The sequence below is a fragment of the Dendrobates tinctorius genome, unplaced genomic scaffold (genome assembly GCF_039654945.1).
Source record: "Dendrobates tinctorius isolate UK_male_01 unplaced genomic scaffold, ASM3965494v1 ptg000003l, whole genome shotgun sequence".
Taxonomy (NCBI): Eukaryota; Metazoa; Chordata; class Amphibia; order Anura; family Dendrobatidae; genus Dendrobates; species Dendrobates tinctorius.
The window spans coordinates 70,316,399-70,330,557 of NW_027361671.1; the positions used below are offsets into that span (position 1 = coordinate 70,316,399).

At 44.8% G+C, this 14,159-nt stretch overlaps 1 protein-coding gene across 1 annotated transcript in view; it reads left to right on the plus strand.

The window, feature by feature from the left end:
• PRDM6 (PR/SET domain 6) overlaps positions 1-14,159 on the plus strand; it is a 174,929-nt gene that overhangs the window by 115,361 nt on the left and 45,409 nt on the right. Inside the window, exons 5-6 of the mRNA XM_073577025.1 lie at positions 6,920-7,044; positions 7,175-7,517. Coding sequence (XP_073433126.1) covers positions 6,920-7,044; positions 7,175-7,517 — 468 coding nt within the window. The remainder of the gene's footprint in view (positions 1-6,919; positions 7,045-7,174; positions 7,518-14,159) is intronic.

Genomic DNA, 14,159 nt, shown 5'->3' on the forward strand with positions numbered 1-14,159 from the left:
GACCTGTCACATGTTTGAAAATATTGAATTAAAGGGAATCCGTCATGTACAATAACGCTATTACCCTGCTGCACACATAGGGTTAATAGCATGATAATAGCGTTCTGACATTGAGAGCCCCGCTGCCGGGAGGAAAAGAACTTTACTCTCCCACCAGATTTGCTCTTTCGGTCACAGTTGGTGGCGCTGGCACAGTTTTAGTCGTCGCTTTGTGTGTAGAGAGCACTGACTGACAGCCGGCTATAATGCTGATCCTGCTATCAGTCAGTTTAGACGTACCAAAGCTCACCATGCCTCTGCAGCAGGAGGAAAGGAACTCCATTCCTAGCAGAGGAGACAGCGGGGGGCAAACGGATGGCACTAGGTAGATCCACTTTGATGAGAAATGTAGTCATGTTTTAGTTTTGGGTGGAGGGTCGCTTTAACACATAGGAGCATGCATGCTAAGGAGACTATCCGAGGAAGCTGAAATACAGTTTTCTTATTTACATATATGCACCCAACAAGTACAGATTTTATAACTAATGCCAGGATAGTATAGTATGTCTTATTATCTTTTTAAAATTCTCCTTGTGGAAAGCGGCAGAATGACTGGAAATTAGAAAAAAGAAAACGAAACTCCAGCTCTAAACAGTTATCGTAGTAATCAGTGCCTTGGCTGTATTAATGACTAATGTCCCATCCTGCAAAGGGTATGAATATCCTGACATCGATGTTAATCATGTGCACTGGGCTTGAATCCAGCCAAAAGCATTACGTTCATTGGTAACTGTAGGTGTCGTGTCTGTACCCAGATGACTAAAACCGTGCAAAGGTGATAAAAGTTCACTTTTTGGCTTCCAGTCACACTACTGATTTCCAGAAGGACAAGTTTAAGAAGGTAATAATCCCCAAGATATCGTCATGTGATGACAGGGTCTTGTTAGGCATTTTACAATGTCAGCATTTGGTCTTCATGTAGCTGTACACACAACGCTCATTCCTCTGGATCATTGCTGTATATAGAGAATATGCGCAGATACTTTGAGCTGTCAGCACAGCTTTAGTCAAGGCAAGAGAAAACTAGATTTGAGGTTTTCGGCCATATGGGGTACAGGCTATGTATAATAATGGAGGCCTACAAGTAATCCAGATGAATGTCCTGAAACACACACGGGATTACTTTGTTATTACTCACTTAGGCAGACCTAAATTCTGGAAGCTATTTTAAGTCATGTCTATAAAGGAAACGTAGTTACAAGCATGGAAAATAAAAACATTTACATGCATCAGACATTTTAATAGCAATTTTTACATCCAGATGAGATGTTAACAGCTCGGTACAGTATGGATTCAGTTGTTTCAGCTTTCAGAGCAATGAACTATGAAAATTAAATAAACTCTGCTCAGTCACCAAAAGAGCGGAGTGCCTAGAAGTACAAACACTTAAGGCTTCAGCCTATTTCTGCATTGTCCAAAGTTGTCCTTTTCACGAAAAGTCAGCTGGTTTGAATTGACTATGTTATGATGTCTAATACCTAAATGGAATTTTGTTCAAAGACCTGTGTGATTGATTGACCCTCGGTTGAACGTTTTGTTTTTATTTTGAGGCTGACAATAATGTCCGTTGGCATATGTTCTACTTCAACAGCGTTAGGACGCCATGAAGCTATCTTTATGAGTCATCCAACCACAATACTAAATACATGTCAGCAAAGGAAATATTATCCGAAACGAGAAAAATCCCTTTGATGTACTTCAGCATGCAGAGAGTTGTGCGAGTTTTGGAAGCATTATCCGCTTGGAAGAAATGGTGTGTGCTTACACTATTTTTCGGTCTACCCTCAGAGACCACCCATCGCCTGAAAACAGTTCTGCTCTTTCAGCAGCAAACTGTGTCATTTGGTTTTTTAGTACGCTCATTGCTACTCCGCTTTGTTTATTTTACGGAGAGCCAAAGTGAAAGATGAAATGTTTGGAACGGTACAGCGAAGAGTAGACTTGATTTTTCTCAACTTTTAGAACTTACCATTGACTTTTTTTTTTCTAATCTAGACGAAAATGATTTTCTTTGCTGCAGGAAAAGTCGAGAAAATTGTAAATTATAGACAAGGTGGAGGTTTAAATGGGGAAAACAAAACAGGCCGCGCTGAGAGTTTCTGACAGATATTCATAGTTCATAGAAAGCTGTAGAAATGTTCTGCTTAGCCAGCAGTGCCCTCCCGAGACAACATGGCTGCTGTAAATAGAGAGAGTAACAAGATAAATGGAAGTTTTGCAGCTGCAACTAAAATATTGAGGATCTGCACTTTTCTATTGATCTTTATCTTTCTGTTGCCAAGAGTCAGTTTGTGGTGACAAAATAGGTTGACAAGTGCATATGTTACTACAGTGAAAAATGCAGGTAGGGATTCCCATACGTCGGCAGCGTTATTCTACAACCAAATTACATTGTTACAGATAACTAGCGCTGAAAAGTGATATTAAACTGTACAAAGTGCTTAGATCACAAGGCATATATCACGCCAGACTTCTATCTTTCAGAATGAATGTCACATGTTCATGGGCTGTGCCTGGTATGGCACCTTATCTCCATTGAAGTGGATACAGCTGGCGCCAGGTGCAATTTGTGGACCAGTGTGGCTTTGCTTTAGAAGAGAACAGCCATGTTTTTAATCCTATTTAACCCCTTTAAGTATTTGCCATATCAAAGACAGTACAGAGTCACTTGAGATCTTAGTCATAAAAGTGTTAGAAAAATTGGCATGCTGTATGAAAATGTGGTACGTTGATTTTACTGCTAGTTCGGCATATGTCAAATTCACTTTTTGTGGAGATAGGGCGGGGGGGGGGCTTCGGAGGCAAGCCCCAACAGGACCAACGAACGTGTGAATGAGCCCTTACATAACGTTGCGCAGCTACACATCATGAGCTATAGAGAAATTAGAGATATCAATAAAACTCCTTGTTGGGAGTCTTTTTGCACCATAGTAGCAATTGCTTGTCAAATTAGCGTTTCCTTTGTTGTTAATAGCTTTGATTATAGTAATTAGAGACAGCATTTAATTTTCTTCTATATTATTATTATTATTATTATCAGTGGCAAAACGTGAATCTCATGGGCCACAATGCAAAAATCCAACAGTGCCCCCAAGTATCATGGGTCTTTAATAGTACTGGCCTTCTCATATGGGCCAAAGGTATCTTTCGAGCCTTGATAGGCTAGAGGACCTGGGTGAGACTGTGATCCCTGTACCTACTATAGCTATGCCCCTAATTATCATCAAATAGCTACTCATAGTTAACACCCTAGAGTAGCTGGACCCAACAATTTCAGAATGATTAGATGACATCTAATGTATATAGGGGGAATCCCAACTCTCCACTAACAGTAGATGTGAGTTGGTTTTCAAAATGCCCACTCCATATAATCATGGGGGACATAAGCCTCGGCCAGAGATATCTGGCAGCAGTTTACTCCACTGTCCCCATACAGAATACATGTAAACTAGTTTGAGGCCAGAGTATATATGGATGAGGGTCAGGAGGAATTTATTTTAATAATGTCCCAGTTCTTGTGCGTTTCATATCTCCTTTCAAGTGTCCACAGTTAAAAGGGAATTTGTCAACATCAGGATGTAGAGGCAGGGACTCTGATTCCAGTGATGAATCACTTACTAGGTTGCTTGCATTAGTTTTTATAAAACAAAGGGACAAGTTAACCTGCTGTCATTTCGTCCAACCCCTGCCCTCATCACTGATTGACAGCTTTCTGAGTACACTGTACACAAGCAGAAAGTTGCCAATCAAGGATGTGTAGGGGCTTATACTGAGCTCAGCATTCAGAGAACTGCTAGATCTGCCGCAGATAAAACAGTAATTTTATAAAAAATACAACATGCAGCCCAGTAAGTGACACATCACTGGAATCAGGTTTTCTGCCACTACATTACGCTGCTCTCGATTGAAGTAACAAAAACCTGGTGACAGATTCCCTGTAAAATTTTTATAAGTGATACATTTTAAAATAAGTTGCCATATATGACTAATGTATAGAATTTTTCCACCAAGTTTCCCCTCTGAACGCTCCATCTCTAGTTATCAGTTTTCCCTGACCTACTGGGTATAGACTAGCTGCGGTGATTTTTCCCATACATGGAGACGAGCATGTCTTGCACCCCAATCTCATTGTAGCACACCCTCAGATGCAGCAACAATATGGAAGGCATTATACAGTAGCACTAAGCAGTGCAGCTGTGAAACAAGCATTGGGGTAAAAGAAAATATAAAAGAACCTTTAACTGTGTCTTTGTGAGTCTATCTAGCTATGTCTCCCTCCAACAACTTCCTCCTCCTACACCCAACTCTCTATAGTCTCCAGTAGGCAGTATCGAACCTAATCCCATATTTAACCAATAGTTCATTCTGCCACTCAAGAGTTTTACACTGTTTTTGAGAGGGAATAATTAACTTAGAAGACCAGATGGAGACCAGCAATGGGGCTGTCCAGGAAATATTTTCTTCATCATCTTCCACTGTTTTTAATATAAAAAAACTTTACTTACTGACATCAGCTTCAGTGCCAACTCTCTGCCGCTGCCCCCAGTGTTTACTGACAGGCTGCAGTGGTCACAACTACAGTGACCAATCACTGGGCTCAGCGATGATGCACGAGTTGGCACGAGTGTCAGTGGCAGAGTGGGAATGATTCTGTTTGTTATGTATTAAAAATTGATTATTTCAAAATTGCTATAGAGTAACCCTAAAAATTGACATAAAATATCCCAGGAGTTCAGCCATGTTAACCTCTCTGTCTTGTGTTTGGCTGTAAGGCCATGGTCACACATTCAGTATTTGGTCAGCATTTTACATCAGTATTTTAAGCTAAAACCAGGAGAGGAACAATCAGAAGAGAAGTATAGTAGAAACACGTCCCCATTTCTGTATTTATCACCCAATCCTGGTTTCGGGTTACAAATACTGATGTGAAATACTGACCAAATATTGCACGTGTGAACGTGGCCTAAGACAACTCTCTGCAGCCAGTTCCTCCGATCACTGCTCTTTCTACTGTGTAGCAAGAAAGAGCCATAATTATGTCTTTTTACTTAGTCCATTCTCAGTAAATTGAAACAGATCAGCCGGAAATGAATCCCTGTATTCTCGGCAGGATAACAATAAGAATGTTTGCTTTAGGAATATCCATAAAATGATGCAGACTTAGGGGCAGACACAACATTAGTGCAACCTGCGGAGCCACACAGGAGCCCAAGAGGTACATTAATGGGGCCCACTTCCATCTCCAAAGCAGAAAGCAGCTTTTGTCTCTGAGAAATAAAGGGGTGCATTATGATGAGCTATTTATCTGCAAAGGACCCATATACTGTTCTTGCATAGGGCCCTTTTTTAATCTGTGTCACCCCTGTACAGACTGACAAACTTATCTAATATCTACTTATTTTGGTTATAGATCTGGATCAGTGCAAAATCTACTATATAAGGCCGGTTTCACATTTGCGTGTCAGGGTGCAGCGACGGCCTGCGCACGGCCGCCGCTAAGCCCCGCCCCCTGCCGGCTCCCTGCCCGCCCCATCCGGTCATCGCCGCCTACTATCGCACATGGACGCTTGCGGTCTGCGCACCCTATCTTTAGCACAGGGTGCGCAGATCGTGTGCTGGCCGAGCTCTAGTAGGATTTTGGCGTGTGCTGCGCACTTTTGAAGGTGCGCCATGCGCACCGAAATGCAACATGCTGCATTCGGCGCGCACGGGCGCACCTTCAAAAGTGCGCAGCGCACGCCAAAATCCTACTATCGCACGGCCAGTGCACAATCTGCGCACCCTGTGCTAAAGATAGGGTGCGCAGACCGCAAGCGTCCATGTGCGATAGCAGGCGGCGATGACCGGATGGGGCGGGCAGGGAGCCGGCAGGGGGCGGGGCTTAGCGGCGCCGTGCGCTGCGTCGAATAAACGCTAGTGTGAAACTAGCCTAATCGTCTTATTCTGTCTGTCTGTAACGGAAATCCTGGGTCGCTGAGTGGTCACGCCCGACCGGCCGTGACCAATCAGAGACAGGAATGACGCATGCCTCCGCTACCGTTGGGATATCTGCGGCGCCGAGAGTGAGATTCTAGAATACCCGATGCGTTAGAATCGGGCCACCATCTAGTACGTAATAATGATATTAGCGATGCTAGAGTATGCTCGATATCTGATTCTCTGCTAAGAGTCAATATATCCTTCAACTATAGAAATGAGACCTCTGAGACAAACGGATCGCACAGCGATGTGCTGCCTAAAGGGCATGTCACACTAAGAGATATCGCTAGCAATATCGCTATAACTAGTGACGTTATAGCGATATTGCTAGCGATATCTCTGTGTCTGATACTTACCTACGACCGGCTCCCCCGCTGGTTATCGCTGATCGCGCAAGAACGTTCAGGACTGTTTCTCGTCGTCAGCTTCCTGTGGCGCTTCCTGCTGTGAGGACGAGCGACGCGTGGAGCCGGGCGGGAGGACGCAGGATCGCCTGGTCTGACAGGTAAGTAGCGACCCCCGTCCCCAGCGATGTCGCTAGTGAGATCTGCCTGTGTGGCAGCTCACTAGCGACCACTTAGCGATGTACCAGCGATCCTGACCGCGTCATATCGCTGGTTGGGATCGCTGGAACATCGCTAAGTGTGACAGTACCTTTAGAGCCTTATTATGAAGCAGTTTTTTGGCTGTACAGTGTCACTTTTAAAGATAATGAAAATGTCTGGTGTGGATTGTGTCATTTTTAAATACAGTATACTATTTTTTATTTTAATGGTTAAAATAGTATTATTTTCATTTTGATGATGTGTTTCCAACAAAATAGTTTTTTTTTCTTCTTGTTTAGAAGTTATTGAAGGCAGTAAATAGATCAAGTATGATTGATTTTCTGTTATTTTACCAGATCAAGCATATTCTACAGAGCTTGTATTGACATTCCCCGGGGCACAGAACTATTGGTGTGGTACAATGACAGCTACACGTCATTCTTTGGGATTCCTTTACAATGCATCGCTCAGGATGAAAACTGTAAGACATTATTCATTTTGCTGTCATAGACTGGATGGTTTTCTCTTGAGTTCATTAGAAGATGATTTTTTTTAAAGTATTGTGTGACCGCTGTATTTTAACAATGAAAAAAAAACCTTTTGTCTTGTAGTGAACGTCCCATCACCTGTTATTGAAGCCATGTCCAGACAAGACACTCTACAATCCTTCAACAAAAATGGCAAGTTGCCTTCTTCTACATTGCAGAGGTCCATAGTTTTTCCACAGACTCCATGCAATAGAAACTATTCTCTACTGGATAAATCTGGGCCTTTGGATACAGGATATAACCAGATTAATGCAAAAAACCAACGAGTTCTTGCCAGCCCAACCTCAACAAGCCAACTCAACTCAGAATTCAGTGACTGGCATCTATGGAAATGTGGACAATGCTTTAAGACTTTTACCCAAAGGATTCTACTACAGATGCACGTATGCACCCAGAATCCAGACAGGTAAAACAAGATGACATGAGTAATGTCATAAAGGTTGCTTTAGCTACAGTATTTTTGGATTAATGAGAGGCACGTACTGACATTTTAACCAAAACTTAATTTTCTCACAACCCTGAAAGTGTATCAATGTGTCTAGGGTTCCTAGGATTTTGATGGGCACTTGCTGTGGTGTTACTCTCCAGGTCATAGGTTCTCTAATGCCAGAAAGTATAATTTAAGTTAATTGAACAAATATAGCACAGTCTTATAGGGTCTGCTAACAGGTCAAGGCCTACAATTTTGAAGGATAGAGCCCACATCTTGCCACCCAATAGTAAATGGTAAGAATGAGAAATTCTGAACAATTAGTATGGAATATTTCACCCAAATAGGATTTTTCTTTTTGACTATAAATGTTTTGTAATTTGGTCCCCAGTAGTTTGATATTTTCCATCTTAACTGTTGAGATTAGTAACTTAGGCTACAGCATTAGGGCAACACATTGTACCACCATTGTGCAGATTTGGATATTTCACCCGCATTCAAATGATGTGATGGCAGTCCATATTGAGGTTGTTCTTTAAAAATAGGACCTCTTCAATGACAGTAGAGTCAGAGATTAAATTTAGGGCAAATTTAAAAGTAAATTGTGAGATAAAAGGTAAAAATATAGATAAAAACGAGTTATTGCACGCCCTTCTGGCGCGCGCTGGGATTACGAACCATGCATCAGACTGACCTCACAATAGGGTGTAACCACGCAACAGACTGGCGTATGTGCAGACTAACAGCAAACATAAATACCTGGTGTACCTCTCCTGCCACTCCTACCTTGTGTATGAAAAAGCTCTGACGTTAATACTGTTCGGGTAGAGCTATTCGATAGCGCTCTCCATGAAGAAAGTGCACGGGTAGTGCTACCCCATAGCTCAATTCCTAAAGGGAATGAATGGGTAGAGCTATCCGATAGCGCTATCCCTCAGTGTTCCTGAGCGTAAGCTATTTCACATGGTTGAGCGCACTTGGGATCTGCCCCCAAGGCCCCGCCCATGCCCAATGTTTGGTCCTTAGACCGCAGCTAGGAGTTAGTCCCGCTTTTGTGTACAAAATTTTTGGGCTTTTACAATTGTTAAAAATCTTAATAAAACACTTCTTTGTACACACAGTTGACAGAAAACTATTTGGCAACCTTAGGAATAATTTTACCTTGCTTCTGGGTCTCAAATATTTTGACCTTTATTTGTTGGCTTTTCTTTCCCATGGAGAAAGCCACATATAACTGCCCATGTGAAAACACTTGGAGAGGCAAATAAATTCCTACAATATCCAAGGACTGTCCCTGAGATTAACTGATGGAAAAATCTTAATAAAAGACTTTTTGTACACACAGTTGACAGTAAACCATTTGTCAACGTTAGGAATAAGTTTACCTTGCTTCTGGGTCTCCAATATTTTGACCCTTATTTGTTGGCTTTTCTTTCCCCTGGAGAAAGCCACATATAACTGCCCATGTGAAAACACTTGGAGAGGTAAATAAATTTCTACAATATCCAAGGACTATCCCTTAGATTTATTGATGGTCATTGCAAAAGCCAACATGACAGGAAACTGACGCCGTCGCATCTGGACTGGCAAGTGTCAGGAACACTGCACTGAACTTGCTCACTGAGCCAGTGCGCGTGTCCTGAGAAAAGCGAACTGTGCTCATAGATACCTGTGGAGCGGGCAGCAGCCGAGTAGATGCGTACTTCAGAGCCGCAGGACCTGAAGCATGTAACTGCTAGGGGCGTGGCCTAAACTCCAGAGAGCTAAGAGCTGCAAGAGAACTCCTAGCAGGGTAACTGCAAGACAAAGTTACCAAGGGGCATAGACAGGGAGGATAGTCAGGACGTAGCCAATGAGTCATACACAGAGAAAGCTGCAAGGTACAAGAGAGGCGAGCAGAGAGTAGTCAGATCACAGTCATTGAGTCACACACAGAGAGGGAAGCGCAGTACAGAATCAACAGGCAAACTCACAACGGGAAACAGAACCGGGTCAGAACCATATAAACAAGCTATAACAACGAACAGGCACAGGCACACAGAGGTCAGCACACTCGGCCAAAGGCAAAAGTATAACTGGCATGAATTGGAGCTTCCCAGGGGTTTAAGAAGCTCTCCTAGAACCAGAAAGAGGCCACAATCATTAACCCCAGGTGTGCAGGTCAAAACCTTCACTGAGCTCCAGACATTAACCCCTGACGTGCAGCTCAAAAACCTGCACTGGGATCATGACAGTACCCCCCTGTCAACGGGGGTCTCTGGACCCCCAGGCGTCCCCGGGTACTTGGCATGGAAAGCCCGAACAAGGCGATCTGCATGTACAGAGTGAACAGGGACCCATGAGTGCTCCTCTGGTCCATATCCCTTCCAGTGGACCAGGTACTGCAAAGAGCGGCGCACCCGCCGAGAGTCCACAATATGTCCGACCTCATACTCCAATTGACCCTCCACCAGCACTGGAGGAACAACAGGCTCGGAGTTCTCTTTGACAGACCCTATGGATTTCAACAGAGAATTATGGAACACATTGGATATTTTTAAGGAGGCGGGGAGACGCAACCTATATGCCACTGGGTTGACTATCTCCATAATCTCGTACGGACCAATGAACTTTGGTCCCAACTTAGCTGATGGTACCTTTAAGTTGATGTTACGTGTGGAAAGCCAAACCTTCTCTCCCACCTGAAACATGTCTCCCGAGGCTCTCTTTTTGTCAGCAAAATATTTGTCCCTCCCCTGGGCCCGAGAGATATTAGGCTGGACTTCAGCCCAGAGGTTTTTTAACCGTTGAACGGACCCCTCTACCCCTGGACAACCGGAATCCACCTGTGAAAACTCCCCAAAATGCAGATTAAACCCATAGTTAATCAGGAATGGGGACATGATGGTGGACTGACCCGGTTGTTAAAAGCGAATTCTGCCAACAGTAACGCATCACACTAATCCTCCTGCCTGGCAGAGGTCAGACACCTGAGAATTTGTTCCAGGGATTGATTGGTGCGTTCTGTCTGACCATTACTCTCCGGGTGATATGCCGACGAGAAGGAGAGTGAGATGCCCAATTTCATACAGAACGCCTTCCAAAATTTGGCCACAAACTGCACACCTCTGTCAGACACAACATTCAGGGTACCCCATGCAATCGAACCACATGCTGCACAAACAACCTTGATAATGTTTCTGCTGAGGGTAAAGCTGCCAAGGGAATGAAATGGGCCTGTTTAGAAAACCTGTCCACCACCACCCAGATCACGGTATTGCCCCTGGAAGGCCGGTAATAAAATCCATGGAAAGATGAGTCCATGGCCTTTCAGGAACCGGTAAAGGTATGAGTTCTCCAGCCGGCCTGTTATGCAAGCTTTTGGAACGGGCACACACGCCACAAGCAGAAACAGATTCCTTGACATCGGACCTTAATGAAGTCCACCAAAACCCCCTGGCTACTGCCTCTCTAGTGGCTGTGATACCTGGATGAGCACTCAGCCTAGACTCATGAAACTCCTGCAGAAGTCTAGGCCGCAATGAATCTGGACAAACAGTTTATCCCCTGGCCTGGTTGCCGGAGCTAGGGCCTGAGCCCTTAGAATTTCTTGTTCCAACTCAGTTGAGACCCCCGCCACTACCACCCCTGGGGGAAGAATGGAGGACGGCGGCTCAGGGGGAGACACTGGGTCAAAACTTCTGGACAGGGCATCCGCTTTAACATTTTTGGACCCTGGTCGAAAAGTAATGGAGAACTGAAATTGTGAAAAAAAAAGTGACCAACGGGCTTGTCTAGGAGTAAGCCTCTTAGCAGATTCAAGGTATGCCAAATTTTTGTGATCCGTGACAACCGTGAAAGGGTGGGCTTCCAAAAAGTTCTCTATTGCCAACGTCATAGTTTTTCTCAGCTGAGGAGAACTTCTTGGAGAAGAAGGCACAGGGTTTGAGATTGGTAAGGGTGGCCGGACCTTGGGACAGCACAGCCCCCACTCTCACTTCAGAAGCATCCACCTCCACAATGAATGGTTTGGACGGGTCTGGTTGTACCAACACCGGGGCAGACATGAAACATTTCTTAATCGCTGAGAAGGACTCCTTAGTGAGTACAGACCAATTTTTTACATCAGCGCCCTTCTGGGTAAGATCCGTGAGTGGTTTAACCACTTGTGAGAAACCTTTAATGAATCTTCGATAATAGTTCGCAAATCCTAAGAAGTGCTGGAGCCCCTTGAGATCTCGAGGCTGAACCCAGTCAGCGATCGCCAGCACCTTCCTAGGATCCATACGAAACCCCTCACAGGACACAATCAACCCCAACAAAGACAGTTCCTGTACAAAAAGCGAACATTTTTCCAATTTAGCGAATAATTGGTTCTCCCTGAGTCTCTGGAGAACTGTCTGTAGATGTTGCAAGTGAAATTGGCTGTCCGGGGAATACACCAAAATGTCATCCAAATAAATAATAACAAAATGGCCTATCAGGTCAGAAAACACAACATTGATGAAATTCTGGAAAATAGCGGGTGCATTAGTTAACCCAAACGGCATTACCAGGTTTTCAAAGAGTCCTTCTGATGTGAGGAACGCAGTTTTCCACTCGTCCCCTTCCCGAACCCTTATCAGATTGTAGGCCCCCCGGAGATCTAACTTGGAGAACCATTGGGCCCCAGCTAACTGGTTACATAAGTCTGGGATGAGGGGAAGCGGGTAAGTTTTCCTAACCGTTATCTTGTTCAGTTCCCGAAAGTCGAGGCACGGCCGCAAACCACCATCTTTCTTCTTCACAAAGAAGAATCCTACTGCCACAGGTGACACAGAAGGCCTGATATGCCCTTTGCAGAGACTCTCAGCTATGTACTCCTTCATGGCTTGGCGCTCAGTCCCAGACAAATTGAATAATCGAGCCTTAGGTAACTTGGCTCCAGGCACTAAATCAATGGCACGATTGTAGGGTATATGTGGTGGCAGCACCTCAGCCTCACTTTCAGAAAAAACATCTTCGAAATCCTTCAGGTACTCCGGAATACCTTCCAGACCGACACACATACGGATTTAACAGCGTTAAGAAGATGTCCCAAGTTACCACATTTATCCTTACATCCCCATTGAGTGATCTCCCCTGTAACCCAATCAATGGTAGGATTATGGCATTGAAGCCAAGGCATCCCCAGTACCAGTCCTGCAGGCAAGTTATCTAGCACAAGACAACTTAGTTTTTCCACATGAGTGGAGCCCACTTTTAGAGAAAAAAGTTCAGACCTGCAACAGATACCGTCCTGGGTAAGAGGAGATGAGTCAATTGCCACAAGTTTAACAGGATCCTGAAGCCTGACTGTCCCTATCTTATTAAGAGTCATAACTTTGGTATCAATCAGGTTCACAGCAGAGCCACAGTCAACAAAAGCAGTAGTCTGAACCGGACCATTACCAAGTTCCAGTTCCACCTGCAACACCATTTTTGCACATGAGGAAAATTGTACCTCAAGGTCTGGGTAGCCTCCTCGACTACTTCCCAGACCTAGTCTTTTCCCGCCATCTTGGAGGATGACGGACAGGAGGGGCAGTCCTTCTTCCAGTGTCCAGATTCCCCACAATAGAAGCACAACTGCTTCTCCCGGTGGCGTCTTCTTTCCTTTTCCTCACAGGTGACAGCGCTCACCTCCATAGCCACAGGAAGAGTCCGGGTCTCATCTCCACTGAAGAATAATGGTGTTTCCCGTTGCATAACGCCTCTAGCCCGCAGTCTGCGATCCATGCGAACCGCTTGGGTCATGGCATCCTCCAGGGAGTCAGGCGTAGGATGGAGTGCCAAAGCATCCTTCAGTCGTTCCCACAGGCCTCTACGGAACAGCCCCCGAAGGGCGGCTTCACTCCAGGAAATCTCGGCTGCCCAACGTCTGAATTCAGTAAAGAACCATTCGGCCGAGTGCTCCCCCTGACAGACACTCATCACCTTGTCCTCAGCCAAACGCACTCTATCAGGCTCATCATAAATAAGCCCTATGGCTTCAAAAAACGCATCCACAGACATTCTCTCAGGGGCAGAAGAGGAAAGCGAAAATGCCCAGGATTGTGGGGACCCACTAAGCAGGGACGTAACCACCCCCACCCTCTGTTTCTCATTCCCCAGAGGAGCGGGGTCTCAAAGAGAAAAAGAGCTTACAGCCCTCCTTAAATGCTCTGATATCATCTTTGTTACCAGAAAATGTATCTGGCAATTTAACCGGGGATTCGGATGGGACTAAAATGACATCTCTATTCCCCACCTGCTGGAAGCCTGCGGAAAGTACCCCCTGAACTGAGTCCTCAACCCGCCGTTGGGACTGGGCCAGTGCTTGGTGTTCCAAACTAAGCTTCTGCAGTGACTGAGTCAAGCATTTCCCCTGCTCAGATAAAGCACACATTGGGTCCATGCTGCAGAAGTGAGGAGAGAAAAAAATAGCCGGCCAGTTATAATGTCAAGAACACCGCACTGAACTTGCTCACTGAGCCAGTGCGCGTGTCCTGAGTAAAGCGAACTGTGCGCAAAGATACCTGTGGAGTGGACAGCAGCAGAGTAGATGTGTACTTCAGAGCCGCATGACCTGAAGCATGTAACTGCTAGGGGCGTGGCCTAAACTCCAGAGAGCTAGGAGCT